Below are 15889 nucleotides of genomic sequence, written 5' to 3' on the forward strand. Positions count from 1 at the left end.
GATTTGAAATCGAAGAACTTCAGCCATAATTTTAGATCTTTTCCTCTGCACTTGGGAATAGGCGTGCAAGTGTGATGCCTGTATGCCCTGTCACTTGGGAATAGGTGTGCAAATGTGACTGTATGCCCTGTCACTTGGCTGAGTTCTTGAAAGTGTGCTGTTGCTTGGGATAGGTTCTCAATACTGTGCCTGTTCCTCAGCACACAGGCTCGCTCTCCTCGTGTGTGCCTGTGTGGCTTGGGGAATGATGCGTGCTCCTGTCTTACTCTGATACTGCCCCTCCCACATGCAGTTTGCTAATTCCATCTAGTGTATTCTCATTTCATAGGATGTTTTAATGGTACAGTCGTGTGTGCTTATTACCTACAACGTTCTTTAAAGCACATGTACATTGTAAATGCAGTCTGTATATATGTAGTCTTTTCATCAAGGAAGTGTAAATTCTTGTGAAAGTAAGCTACAGACAACAACCAACCAACCAAAGTGCACACTATGTGAATGTATAAACTGTTCACACTGCTAAAGGCGGTGAGTTCTTACTCCTTTTCTCGAACACTAAGGCTTATCAGGCCCTTTTCCACAGACAAAAGACTAACTGTAGCATCTTGGATAACAGCTTTTTTCCTTTATTGAAATGGATTCTCTTTTCTTACATAATTTATCCTGATTATAATTTTCCTTCCCAATATTCCAGATTCTCCCCCGCTTCCCTCCCATCCCGATCCTCCCCCTTTCTGCCTCTCATTAGAAAAGAAACAAGTTTCTATAGGATGATAATAAAATAAAATGTAATATAACAAGGTAAAATAAAAATAAACACATCTGAATTGTACCATACAAAACAAACAGAAGGAAAAGAGTCCAAGAGAAGGCATAAAGAAACAGAGACCCACTCGTTGGCACACTCAAGAACCCCGTCAAAACACTAAACTGGTAGCCATAATATATATGCAAAGGACTTACAGGGTAAAAAGAGGGAAGAAAATATATAAATAAAATAAAAATAATAAGATAAAAAACAAACAAGGAAAAGCTCCAACACAATGTTATGAGACAAGAAACAAGATGGCATTGAGTATGTTTTCTTTTGGCCACTACTGCTGGGAATGTGGCCTCCCCAAAGAGTGCTCGGTTTCCCCAGGGAGACTCCCTTGGAGAAAACTAAATTTTTATTTGCAAGTGGTTACCAATTGGAGATAGCTTTTGGTTAGGGATGGGGCCCATGTCCACGTCACCTTCCAGCTCTAGAGTCCCCTTTGGTGCAGCTCCATGCATGGTGCAGGCCCTGTGCATGCTGCCTTGGTCTCTGAGAGTTCGAATAAGCCTTGATCCTGTTGATTTAGAGACCTTGTTTCCTTGGTGTTCTCCATTCCTTCTGGCTCTTACATGCTTTCCCCCACTTCTCTGGGTTCCCTGACCCCTGAGGGGAGGGATTTGATGGATGTATCCCATTTAGGGCTGAGTATTCTGAGGTCTCTGACTCTCTGCATAGTGTCTGGCTGTGGTCTCTGTGTCTGTTCCCATCTGCTGCAGGAGGAAGCTTCTCTGATGACGGCTGAGGTTGGCACTGATCTGCTTCTCTGTTGGGAGTGGCTTGTGGGTTCCCAGAGAGTGCCAGCTGGAGTCAGGGGCTGCTTCCCTGACCAGAGTGCCATATGTCTTATTTTTAACCTCAGGAAATCTTGCATGGTCTTATTTGTGTATTCTGTTTCTCTTCCCAGATGTTCATGTTTTCCTTTACACCCAGTTTAAAGTATATGTTTTAAGTTTCTTGTTCACGAAATCCCTCCTCTCTTCATGTATGGTTTCCTCTTGGTGTGGTGGTTTGAATAAGAATAGCCACCAAAGGCTCATATATGTGAATGCCCGGTCATCAGGGAGTGGCACTACTTGAGGGGGATTAGGAGGTGTGGCCTTGTTGAAGGAAGTGTGACATTGGGAGGTGGGCTTCGGGATTTCAAAAGCCCAAGCCAGGCCCGTGACTCACTTTTCCTGCTGCCTATGTATGGAATGCTCAGCTACCATGTCTGCCCGCATGCCACCATGCTCCCTACCACGAGGATAATGGGCTAAGCCCCTGGAACTGTGCCAGCCCCAATTCCATGCTTTCTTTTAGGAGAGTTGTCCTGGTCATGGTGTCTCTACAGCAGTGGAACACTGACTGTGACACTTGGATATGATATTTGTTCAAGATCTCAGAGAGTAGGAATGGAAAAATACAAAGTTACAATGGAGCATTTCATTTCGATGTGTTTGTCTCAGAGAACAAGTGTCAAATTTGATAGTTTTATTTCCTATCAATTTATTTTTCTGCAAATGTATCCATTAATTTGTATTGCTTTATAACACATGGTGATTTACAATCATCATTTTCCTGGAGTCTGGTCCTGGCTCAACTGAGTCTCCTGTTTAGGAGCTTCAGTCAGGATAGCAACCAGTGACATGCACTGAGGCCCTGGGTCATCTTCATGTTGACTGGATAGCTCTTCATGTCACCTGAAGGATTCAGGGCCTTGCTCTGTTTCTAGGGGTTTCGGCTCTTCTGCGGTTCCCTGTTCTCTGCCCACTCTGCAGTGTGGCTCTGAGTCTCCAATACCCAGGGAGCATCCAGGCCACTTCTAACATGTCTGTATCATTGACTTCTCTGTCTGCCATATAGACCATCTTACAGGTCAGACCCTTCCTTCCCATTGGCTTTACTCCATCCCAGCGGCCTTCCTTTTGATTAGAGACCTGAAGTCACCCTCAGAATCCTTCTCTTTGCTTTATGATGCAGCTGCTCACAGGGTCCTGTTCTCAGGTCCCATCCTTGCCCTAGAACCAATCGCTCTACACGGAGCAGGAATCGGGTTGTCTTCCAAGCCTGCATACTGTGGTTTTCCTTATATATGAATATAATTTAAAGACTTTAATCATGGGGCTGGAGAGATGGCTCAGCAATTAAGAACACTGGCTGCTTTTCCAGGGATCTCGGTTCCATTCCGAGGACCCACAGGGTGACTCACAGCAGCTCCAGTCCCAGGGAATCCAACAACCTCTTCTGGTCTCTATGGGCACTGCATGTATGCGGTGTCCAGAGATACAGGGAGGCAAAACACTCATACATATAAAACATTTTTTAAAAAGGAATATAAGTTAGGTAAATGTAAAGGGTATAGATATATTAGTAATACTAATAAACTATATTAAATAGATAGTAGAAACCAATTATTTTCTGAATTGTAACTGTAACCTTGGTAGATAACCTTGTTTTATAATTTTGTTTCTCTAGAGTATAGTATAATTAACTCTCATTATTCTTAGAAAAGGATCTCAGTGAAATTTTGGTAATTTTCCCTTTGCTTCGCAATAAATATGTATAATTTTAAAAATCCTGTCTCTTTATATAAATTTAATACTTAGATCTGTACTCTCTTCAAGTGTTTTGAAGTTATATGGTAATGTTCTTGCAACACGAAAGGGGGCGTGAATGCTGTTCACAGTTCTAAGTGTAGTGTTGCTTAGCTACCTAGCCCTTTGCTAGGAATACTAGGCATTTTGATAATTGGTAGCCCTTAAGCATCTGAGTGTTGGCTCCTGACACACAGTGGTTTTATGTAAGCCATTCACCTTTGTATTGTAGATGTTATTGTGAGAGGTTAAACAAAAGAGGAGTGTATTTAACAGCAGTCTGTAGAGTACCTTAACTATATAAAATCAGTCATTTTAGGAAACGCTTTAATGGATACAAGTGAAATTATAAAAAATATTTTAATATGAGCTTGCTTCAAATACAGCTGTACTACAAAATGCAATAATTATACTGATCCTTCACTTGACTGTAAGGAAAAATCATTGGAGGATGTCTAAAATATCATGTATAGTTTGTATTAAAATAGCAAAATTGTTATGGCAGGAATAGCGTTGAACACACACTGGGAATGCACTCTGGTGTCATGCTGCTGTCGTGGTACCCATGTTGCTGTTTGGTAGGTAGCATATCTCAAGCGGGGTGCTGTGGAATGCTCCTGCTAGTGAGAAGGGAAGCTTCTCCTTTTGTTCCCCAACCACCTCTGTGTGTGTGTGTGTGTGTGCATGCACATAGGTTTTCATGCATGCAGAGGTCAAGGCTAATGTCAGGAATCATCCTCCGTTGCTTTTCTACCTTAGCACTCACATGTAGGTCAAGTCTAGCTAAGCAGCTTGCTCTGAGGGTACCTGTCTGTGCCTTCGAGGCGGGAGTTACAGGTGGGCACACCCGGCATCACTTGGGTCTCTGGGGATCCGAACTCCAGGCCTCACATTTGCATGGCAAGGGTTTTGCCCATTGAGCCATTTCCACAGCCAGGAGACTCTTAATGCAGTTTTTTCTGTATATTCCCCTTCCCTGCCTCACATAACATTCGTACCCCTTTATATACCTATAAATATACTATACATATACATACCCTAAACATAGACTTTTTAAAAGTACAAATAAATATGAGATGATCAGTACCCACATGTAATCCTGCTTCTTCCAGAAAAGCAGAACTAAGGTATTAATGTATTTCTCTTCTTTTGAATATTTGTTATAGAATTATAAGCCATATTTCATATTTAATTTTCATATTGTTTTAACTTCTTTATTATGGGATAGGAATCTTAAATCATTATAATTGTATGCAAGCATGTTGGTGGCTGTGTAGTACACAGCACAGTCTGCTTAGGTTGTTTGCTGGTATTTATGGAGGAGGGGAGACTGGAACTTGTGTAAACCTTTGTCAGCACTTCTGAGTTCCTTTACTATGATTCCTAGGGGAAGAAGAAACATTTAAAGATCTACAGCTAAAGCTGACCTTGTTAGTTAACGTTTACTAGTTCAGTTTTAAACAGCACAACATTTACATACTGTTTTTCTGACAGGGAGAGTTTTCAAATGTGAATTAGCTCTTTATAGTTTTGTGAAAACTTTTATTCCCATCTCATTTATTGATAAACCCTGTGCTTTGTGAATTTGGAGGAAAACTTCATGAGTTTAATTTCCTTTTCTGTCATATTTCCCTTTTAATTTTATTTCTATACTTCATAAAATGTGGATATTTCAGAAATTTATTTCCAGTCTACACCTTTGTTTTCTTGTTTTCATTCATTATGGTGGGGCTTATACATCTCTTTATTGTGCATATTTTTCTACACTTTATCTCCTTTGTCTTCTGTATTTATACTTAGCTATAAATCATGTACAGTGTATTTGGTGTTTCTAGTGTTGATTTAACTCAGTGTTGAGTATGTGAAAACAGTGCTCCCTTGCCATTGATTTGTGAGAGTTTTTCTATCTATAAATTCTTTTACATTTATATAACATTTATTATAGGAAGTTGTTACAATCATTTTATTTCATTAATATTAGTAATCTATTACTGTGTAGTTTATTGATTAAACTTTGTGATAACAATGTATGTATAGAAAAGTGAGTTCAGTACTGACTGTGGTCTCAGGTATCTGCTGGGGTCCAGGAACCCGTTTCTCACAGATGAGGGTGACGGGACTATGGTAAACCTTTGTTATTGTTAGTCATTGAGGTTTGTGAAAATTATTTGGTGATTTCATGCATGAATACAATGTATCTGGATTATAGCCACCTTCTACTCCACCCTCCCAACTCCTCTCTCACCTGTAAACCTTAGTTGCCTGTTTCTATCCTCATGTGTTCACCTTTCTGGCTTTGTGTCAACACTGCATCATTGTCTAGCATTATCCTTTTTTTCTTCAGTTTATCCCTCTCTGTAGACTAATGTAATTGTTTCCCTGACATCTCATGCCATAGGCACCCCTATCTGCCTTATGTTTTAAAATTGCCATTGTAAATGAAAATAAAATTTATTCTCTTACTTTTACTGATGTGATTGATGGCTATTGATTTTACAAAGGATATTTCAAGTATGAACTCTACTCAATAGTTATTAGAGATGAGTTTATATACTTTGTTATATGTGTAAATAGTCTCAAATGAAAGTTTACTTTTCTTTCTCAGGAGTTGTATCTGGATTGGCCAGTGAGAATAGAGTGATATTAATAAAACCTTAACAGTAGATATTCCCATCACAGAAAAGTGAAATTCATGGTAAAGAAAAACTATAATTAGTGCTCCATTGAATTGGAAGTGGCAGTGGAGACCGGTTATCCATCATTATCTAATTAGATAACCAAGGGTCAAGAGCAGAGATCTGGGAGAGGTTTCTTCTTCCAGCAGGGGGCAGCATCTGACCGTCACCAGTGGGTCCCCTTGCCTTCAGATGGTGGGGGAGAAGCCTTAGAAAGGGTACCTGGAGACAACAGAGCAGGGATTTTATGCTGGGACTTAAACACTGTCCAGTGAGGCAGGACATGCTGAGGTCTTGGCTTTGTGATCTCACTTCTGACTAGATTTCTCATTCTAGGAAGGTCAGCAATGATCTTGGCAGAGCTCACCCATCTCAGAAGAGTTCATGGTGGAGCGAGATCAGTCAGTTCCCTCGGGCCCTCGTTATGTACACATGGTTGTGGAAACCTGAAGCTACAGGTGATCAGTGGGAGTCTTTTTATTATGACTTTAAGAGCCAAGATTTTCCTCTCTCATTAACTGTCACCTCTGTGGTTATTTTTCATGGCTTTTGATGCATAATAAACCACTCCACAAATTAGTGACTAAAACCTTGATTATTTGTCGAGGTGATAGTTCTGCAGGTTGGCAGTTTGGGCTGAATTCATCTGGAGAGTCCTTTGTTCTCCCTGGCCTGCCTGAGGTGAGCTAGGTGGCCTGGCTGTGGTGAGCTAGGTGGCCTGCCTGAGGTGAGCTAGGTGGCCTGCCTGAGGTGAGCTAGGTGGCCTGGCTGTGGTGAGCTAGGTGGCCTGGCTGTGTTGAGTTAGTTGGCCTGGCTGTGGTGAGCTAGGTGGCCTGGCTGTGTTGAGTTAGTTGGCCTGGCTGTGGTGAGCTAGGTGGCCTGGCTGTGGTGAGTTAGGTGGCCTGGCTGTGTTGAGTTAGTTGGCCTGGCTGTGGTGAGCTAGGTGGCCTGCCTGAGGTGAGCTAGGTGGCCTGGCTGTGGTGAGCTAGGTGGCCTGGCTGTGGTGAGCTAGGTGACCTGGCTGTGTTGAGTTAGTTGGCCTGGCTGTGGTGAGCTAGGTGGCCTGGCTGTGGTGAGTTAGGTGGCCTGGCTGTGGTGAGCTAGGTGGCCTGGCTGTGTTGAGTTAGTTGGCCTGGCTGTGGTGAGCTAGGTGGCCTGGCTGTGGTGAGTTAGGTGGCCTGGCTGTGGTGAGCTAGGTGGCCTGGCTGTGGTGAGCTAGGTGGCCTGCCTGAGGTGAGCTAGGTGGCCTGGCTGTGGTGAGCTAGGTGGCCTGGCTGTGGTGAGTTAGTTGGCCTGGCTGTGGTGAGCTAGGTGACCTGGCTGTGGTGAGTAAGGTGGCCTGGCTGTGGTGAGCTAGGTGGCCTGGCTGTGTTGAGTTAGTTGGCCTGGCTGTGGTAAGCTAGGTGGCCTGGCTGTGGTGAGTTAGTTGGCCTGGCTGTGGTGAGCTAGGTGGCCTGGCTGTGGTGAGCTAGGTGGCCTGCCTGAGGTGAGCTAGGTGGCCTGGCTGTGGTGAGCTAGGTGGCCTGGCTGTGGTGAGTTAGGTGGCCTGGCTGTGCTTTGGCTGCAAAGATGCCTGCTCTCCACTTTTCTCCCAGAAGCTTGGGCTTGCTTGTGATTGCAGCAGGTGTCTAAGAGAGCACAGGAGCAAGCACAATCTCCTGAGGTCACACTGTGCTGTGTTCCTCTAACCAAGAGCAGTCTCTGGACCAGCCGATTCCAGACGCAGGCATGTAGAAACATCACCCCTGCCCCAGCCTGACAATCAAATCCAAGGCCTTCCTTCACATCCCGGGCAAATGCCTACCACTGACCTACATCCCCGCAGACGCCACCTCCTTATACGACCTGCTAGAAAGCCAGGGAGTGAAAACCCGGATCACAGTGTTCCTCGCTAGCCTGGGTGGAGGTTAGTTTTACTCTTAGGAAATTATGCTGCTGGCTTCCTTTTGATCTTAGCCTGTTGTCTTTGTTTTCTTCTTTATAGATTGATCAGTGGTTCTCAGCCTTCCTAATACTGTGACTCTTTAATACAGTTCCTCATGTTGTGGTGATCCCAGACCATAAAATTATTTTCATTGCTACTTCATAACTGTAATTTTGCTACTGTTGTGAATCATAATGTAAATATCTATGTTTCCTGATGGTCTTAGGGGACCCCTGTGAAAGGGTTTGTTTAACCCTCAAACGGTTGCGACCCATACAGGCTGACAACCACTGTTTTAGATAATTCTTGTATTTTCTATTATTTGCTCATTTTTATTAAAATTCATGCTGAATATTAATTTCCTGAATTATATTGTGGTTCCTTATGAAATTTTATTTAGAAGTGGCTTCCCTGCATCTTCAGGATGTATCTCCTTTTCAATGGGTGGGCCATTTTTCTTCATAATTTTCTTTATGGTTTTCTTTTTATTCTGTTTTATTTATTACTGTTGGGGGGGGGCATGTGCTGCCACACACGTTGTGCTCAGAGGACAGCGTTCAGGGCTCCATTCTCACTGTCTCCTTTGTCGTGGTACAGTCCCCTCTTGTCTGTGCCGTGGCGCGCATAGTCCAGGTTAACTAGCCCACCAGGCTCCAGCGGACTCTCCTGTCCCCACTTCCCCCTGGCTGCGGGAGTTCTGGGTTTCAACAGAGTGTGGGTGTTTTTTTGTGCCCTAGTGTGAATGTCTTCTTAAATCTGTGTCCAACGGGTGGTTTTTACTATTCCCAGGATCTGGCAGATAGCAGTGGAACTAAACCAGGGTTCCATGCTGCCTTGCCACTCATGCATGGTTTGGGTGCCTTAGAGAAGTTGAAATGGATAGGAAAACCACACTCCTTCCATCCAGTACTGACAGGGCTGATGCTGTATTTCCCCTGGAAGATAACTTACCACATGGATGTCTGTTCCTCTGTCTAGATAAAGTCTACGTGTCTGAATATTCTAGAATGTCAGTACCCTCTGTAGTGTCCCATGGGTTCTGGGGATTGTGTGTAAATGGATATATGACAAGCCGTGCTACTAGGGAGGTTGGGATGCAATACGTAGCTTGAGCTGCCGCGCAGATCCAGCTTTCCACTACAGAAATAGCAGGCAGGAAGACGCAGGCTTCCACGCCTTCTCAGCAGAGTCACACTTTCTCATGACCAAGCAGTCCTTAGCATAGCGTGTAGCCACTTGAAAACTGGGCCCACCATCCCCTTGTGTCCTAGGGTTTAAGGCTTACAGACAGTGAAGACGCTTGGGTTTCTTGGAGAAGTTAACTGGATTTGGTAGGACGTGTGTTGTAGTTCTGTACCTTTGCATAGGGTTGTGGTGAGGAGGCAGAGAAAGGCTGCATCGAGTCACACACCTTCTTGAGCTCAGTCCAAAGTAAGTTTAATGAATGGATTTTCCACTTTTTATCAAACAGATGTACCAAATGCATAATAAGTTTAAAAAAAACTGTCACTGCAGATGGTGGGATTTGAAAGCTGAGATTTGCTGCTTTTGTTGATTTGTGTCGTATTTTATGATTGTGCAAGTGTGTGTGCACATACATGAAGTCTCTATCCATCTATCTATCTATCTATCTATCTATCTATCTATCTATCTATCTATCTATCTACCTACCTATCTATCTTTCTATCTATCTATCTATCTATCTATCTATCTATCTATCTATCTATCTATCTATCTATCTATCCATCCATCCATCCATCCATCCATCCATCCATCCATCCATCCATCCATCCATCTATCTATCTCTATCTCTCTCTTTCTCCATCTTCTACTGTTCCTTCCAAAGCTTCCTCTGGAGGAGCTCTAGGCCCTGCTTCCCCTCTGGTCCCCTTGTCCACAGGCTGAAGGACCAGGAGTGCAGGTCAACGGGCTCACTTTCGGAAGAGCACATTACAGCTGTCACAGGGTAGTTGTTGAGTCTTTGGGGGAATGGCAGTTACTTACAAAGATGCTGTTTTCGCGTACATTGACTTAACTTTGGCGACCGTTTCTGGCCTCAGAGCATAACATTGAAATTGAATGCTGGGGAAACCGTATCATCAGAAGTACTTTCCCCAGCTGCAGAATTAGTTTGCTGTTGACTACTTGTTGTTTTTCTAATCTTCTGGTGGAACTTAACTGACTTGCTGGAATCACCCCCTGGACCCTTTCAGCACCAAAGCTGCTAATCTGATTTATAGAAGGATTCTGTGGGTTCCACTGCCCCTGGGGAGTTTACCCTAGTGCTGAATTTTGAATAGTTGTTTAATTTTCCTAGGAGAATAATGTGTGTGTGCTTTCAAATGTCCTATGAATCAGAGACCCCAGTTCACCTGTAGGCTGTGTGGGGTGTTCTGCTGAACTGGGAGCTGTAACCTGCTCAGTATGTGGAAGAGAATGAAGGTCTTAAGCCTTGCTGAGGCTTCCATAATCTTTTTAATTATTTGACTGCTAGCAAAAAACAATGATGGGCAGAGCAACAATCATGCTTAGTTAACACATTAGTTTTTCTGTGACATTGATATTACCTACGTTTAGCATAACTGCTTTATATTAATCATTCTAGACTTTTGAGAGAAAAAAAATTAGTTTTGCATGGTGTAAAGAGACCATGACTTCTAAGAATTCTAATGGTTCAATGGTCTGAGAACTGCTGCACTTAAAATTTCACATGATGCTAGAGGGCTTTGTCCTACCATCATTACATAGGTGAGCAAACCCATCAAATAGTATTTGTGTGTATGAGCGTGTGCATGTGTGAGTGTGTACGTGCACACCTCTGAGTGCGTGTGTGTGCGTGTGCACGCATGTGTGCACACGCATGTGTGTGCTTGTGCACATATGTGTACATGTGTACACATTCATGTGGAATTCGGGTGTGTGTGTGTGTGTGTGTGTGTGGTGCTGGAGACTGAACCCAGGGCTTGTGTTTAAACCCATGTTAGGCAGGTGTTTAAACACAGCTACAGCTCAAACCCCCATTAGATACTTGAAGTAGAAAGTAAATAGGAAAATTACATTTTAAATTTTTTTATTCATTTGTCCTATATATTTCTTTCTGAGGCAAGATCTTACACTGTAGCCCACGTTACCTTGGAGTTTGCTATGTAGCCCAGGCCAGCCTCAGATTCCTGCTTTGCTTCCTGAGTGCTAGGAACAGATATATAGCACTATTGCCAACTTTGGATTTAATATTCTTGGGTCAGATTTTGGAGACCTTTCTGGAAGAAGACTGTAGGAGCAGACAAAGGAATGAAGTTGGAATGTACCAGTAAATTATTATCAGTTTACTTCATGTTAAATAGTTGATTAAAAACTCTTAAAACTTACCATGATCCAAATGAAAATATGAGAGCTTTTGTCGTTTTAGTTTGATGAATTAATTTGAACTAATAGAAGTTGATTCCCATTTTGTAACTGTTACTGTCCTGGCCAACATTAAGTAAGTTGACACATAGAGACATAATAGTCACACACACCTCCAGTTACAGTGCCAGAATGCAGCTGTTGAAGACACGGCAATGGTCTTTTCTGGATAGAGGTACACATGTAGAGCTGAGGCTCTCCTCCATGGGTGTGTTGGAGAAGAGCTATACAGTGACTCTAGAGTGGTGGTTCCCAGCCTGTGGGCCGCGACCCCTTTGTGAGTCAAATGACCCTTTCACAGGGGTTGCCAAAGACCATCAGAAAACATAGATATGCACATTATGTTTCATAACAGTAGCAAAATTAGTTATGAAGTAGCAGTGAAAATAATTTTATGGTCAGGAAACTGTATTAAAGGTCACGACGTTAGGAAGGTTGAGAACCCCAGTCTAGAGAAAGGCGCACATGGCACAGCTGTGGGGTTGTGTTAGAGAAGAGGTGGACCTCAGCAGGTTGTCATGGAGATCGGCAAGAACGGTAACTGAAGGGTGGACAGGAGGGGTGGCGGGGGGGGGGGGACTCAGCGTTGTGAGAGTTCAGAGAAAAGTGCTTCAGCTGGGGACAGTCTGGGGCTAGCATCATTTGGTCAGGGAGTGTGGAGGAAGCACGCCAGGGTAAGCGCATTCTCTGGGAAGGGAAGCCATGACCAAGGTCACCTGCCGCAGGGCAGGTGGCTGCTGCTGCTGCTGCTGCTGCTGGGATGAACGTGGAGTTGATTGAGTGTGGTGTGTGAGTGCTTCCTCTCAGTAGCACGGCCCTCGTGGAGCCATAGTTCCACAGGAAAGAGGAGGCACAGAAAACTGAAACTAACGAAGAAATAAACAGTGACAGACTCTTCCCCTGTAGAGTAAGTCGAGGGGAGGGTCACACCGGTGTTACACTGGTGGTCACACTGGTGTTACACTGGTGGTCACACTGGTGTTAACACTGGTGGTCACATTGGTGTTACACTGGTGGTCACACTGGTGTTACACTGGTGGTCACACTGGTGATTACACTGGTGGTCACACTGGTGTTACACTGGTGGTCACACTGGTGTTACACTGGTGGTCACACTGGTGTTAACACTGGTATTACACTGGTGGTCACACTGGTGTCACATTGGTGGTCACACTGGTGGTCACATTGGCGGTCACACTGGTGTTACACTGGCGGTCACACTGGTGTTCACATTGGTGGTCGCACTGGTGGTCACACTGGCGGTCACACTGGTGTTAACACTGGTATTACACTGGTGTTACACTGGTGGTCGCACTGGTGGTCACACTGGTGGTCACATTGGCGGTCACACTGGTGTTACACTGGCGGTCACACTGGTGTTCACATTGGTGGTCGCACTGGCGGTCACACTGGTGTTACACTGGTGGTCACACTGGTGGTCACACTGGTGTTACACTGGTGGTCACACTGGTGTTCACATTGGTGGTCACACTGGTGGTCACACTGGTGTTCACATTGGCGGTCGCACTGGTGGTCACACTGGTGTTCACATTGGTGGTCACACTGGTGGTCGCACTGGTGGTCACACTGGCGGTCGCACTGGCGGTCACACTGGTGGTCACACTGGTGTTCACATTGGTGGTCACACTGGTGTTCACACTGGTGGTCACACTGGTGGTCACACTGGTGTTACACTGGTGTTCACACTGGTGTTACACTGGTGGTCACACTGGCGGTCACACTGGTGTTACACCGGTGGTCGCACTGGCGGTCACACTGGTGTTCACATTGGTGTTCACACTGGTGTTCACATTGGTGTTCACACTGGTGTTACACTGGTGTTACACCGGCGGTCGCACCGGCGGTCGCACCGGCGGTCCCACCGGCGGTCGCACCGGCGGTCCCACCGGCGGTCGCACCGGCAGTCGCACCGGCGGTCGCACCGGTGGTCGCACTCACTGGCGGTCGCACTGGCGGTCACACTGGTGTTACACTGGCGGTCACACTGGTGGTCGCACTGGTGTTACACTGGCGGTCGCACTGGCGGTCACACTGGTGGTCGCACTGGTGTTACACTGGCGGTCGCAGTGGCGGTCGCACTGGCGGTCGCACTGGGGCTCAGGGCAGACCCCTCTGAGGAGCTGGCCTTTGTTAGCAGTCAGCTTGCCTTCCAGATGGTTTTCTCATTTGACGTCGTCTTTCCCACTGTTGCTGCCCCAGTGTGTTCATTGGGCCAAAACCGCCCTCTTACAACAGCACCACTGGACCTTCTCTTTCCCACCGGCATTGACTTTATCGGTGGCTGAGTTCTTCATCTGCTCTTAAGCTGGCTGTGTTGTCCTTGTTTTGCAGAAACCGAAGCCAAAAGATTGGCACCCTCCCGGCGGCTTCATTCTGGGACTGTGGGCGCTCATTCTCATGGTCTTCTTTAAGACCTATGGAATCAAGCACATGAAGTTCATCTTTTAGACTCGAGGATGCATGAAGAACAAATGGAGGATTGCAGCCTTGGATAAAAACATAGGTTTTCATGTTTTTAAATATGTTGCTTTTGTGTAAATTTGGGAAGAAATTAGGAAAAATGAATTTAATGAACTTTTGACTTTATCATTTAAAAATATTGTTAATGTACTTGTTTATTGGCCATTAAATGTGTTTTTCATTGTGTTTGTGCATGTGTTATAGAAACTGTGGGACAATGACATTGGAAAATATTGATTGATTCTTTTTATCCTCTTTTCATGGTAAAAGTAAGAATTGTGAAGGTATTAACTACCACTAAAAGAGGTAACTGTTAATAGTTTTTATGTGTTCTCTTGGCCTTTTTATTTATGTGCCTGTTTCCCCAAAGCCCAGCTCATACAGAACCATTTCATAATCTTTTTGTTTTTACCATATATTATTAACCTTTCCCCCCTCCTTGGATATTCTTCAAGAATCCTTTGTGAGCCAGACATGGAGGTACTTACCGATAGTCCAAAATGCTCAGGAGGCTGAGTTGAGAAGATTATTTGAGCCCTCAGATTGAAGGTCAGCCTGGACAGCAAACAAAACAAAATACAAAACCACCATGGTATGCGTTCTGTGGACGTGTAGTGTTCATATGATGATCTGCCGTTGGACCCTTACCTTGTTTATACATTCCGGACTATACCACTGACTCTTAGCCATTCCTGGGATTCTGCAGGTTTAATTGCAAGTGAAAATGAAAACAAGGACTTGGGTAGCTGTCTATCTAGGAAATTTGAGCCTTTGAGAATTTCTTGTGTTAAGTGCTCAGAGAAACACGCCCTTTTATTTTTCATTTTTAAGCATTCTGTGAGCTTCTAGAATTGTATCTTCTTCAATTTTTGTCCTGAAAAAGACAGACTGCCAACGAGCTGGATCTTTGCTTTCCCTGAGGACAGCCCCATAACCTGGATGACGTGCATGGAGTGTGCCCATGCACTTATGGCCCTGATCCCGTACGGCACTAAGCATCCCTTTGTACTCCATAGGATGCAAGAGTTCACACCCCACACTGTCTCTTCTAGAATGTCAGTCATCTCTACAATTTTTTCTATGATGGAAGGAGGGCTGGATTTGTGTTCTGTGGTCAATCTCAGAAACTCTTTTCCCTTTCAAACGTTGACATCCCGGGGTGACACTGGGATGGGAGTGTGCCTGTGGGTTTAGTGTTCATGTCTGAGGGGATACTTTACACATTTTATCCAAGAACCTGCATGCATCTGTTTTCTTTACAAAGTTTTTTTTTTGTTTTGTTTATCTTAATTATTGATAACAGTAAAGAAAATTTATGCAGTAAGGACTTTAGAACAGTGGTTCTCAACCTGTGGGTCACCACCCCTGACATGTTGAATGACCCTTTCACAGGGGTCACCTAAGACCATCAGAAAACACAGATGTTTACATCAAGATTCATAATAGTAGCAAAACCACAGTTATGAAGTTGCAATGAAAATAGTTTTATGATTGGGGGTCACCACAACATGAGGAACTGTATTAAAAGGTCACATCATTAGGAAGGTTGAGAACCACTGCTCTAGAGTTAATAACCCACAGAATCTCTTCACCTTTTAGCACTTAAAATCCTGTGTTGTAGTTATCAGCAAAATTTATGCTTTCACAGGCAAAAGATTCTCATCTTCCCGACTAGTGCAGGTAATATTGGGGTTTCTTTAGCTCTGGGTCTTTATTTATTTTATTTATTTATTTTTTGTTTTTTTGAGACAGGGTTTCTCTGTGTAGCTTTGTGCCTTTCCTGGACCTCGATTTGTAGACTAGCCTGGCCTCGAACTCACAGAGATCCGCCTGTCTCTGCCTCCCGAGTGCTGGGATTAAAGGCATGTGCCACCACTGCCCAGCAAGTCTTTATTTTAATTGACATTTTTATTGGTGTGCTATGTAAGAGAAAAAAAGGAAATTTTTATCTGGCTGCTTAAAGAAGCATCTTTGTGAGCACCAAAAGGGAGGGACACACAGAGTGGCCAGTAGG

At 44.2% G+C, this 15889-nt stretch overlaps 1 protein-coding gene across 1 annotated transcript in view; it reads left to right on the forward strand.

Annotated features, from left to right (window-relative positions):
* Positions 1–14197, forward strand: part of Pigk (phosphatidylinositol glycan anchor biosynthesis class K) — an 82534-nt gene extending 68337 nt beyond the window's left edge. The window contains exon 11 of the mRNA XM_052730207.1: positions 13747–14197. Coding sequence (XP_052586167.1) covers positions 13747–13863 — 117 coding nt within the window. The 3' untranslated portion in view covers positions 13864–14197. The remainder of the gene's footprint in view (positions 1–13746) is intronic.
* The last annotated feature ends 1692 nt before the right edge of the window (positions 14198–15889 follow it).

This window comes from Peromyscus californicus, unplaced genomic scaffold (assembly GCF_007827085.1).
Source record: "Peromyscus californicus insignis strain IS unplaced genomic scaffold, ASM782708v3 Scaffold_9__1_contigs__length_137607984, whole genome shotgun sequence".
NCBI classification, from domain to species: Eukaryota; Metazoa; Chordata; class Mammalia; order Rodentia; family Cricetidae; genus Peromyscus; species Peromyscus californicus.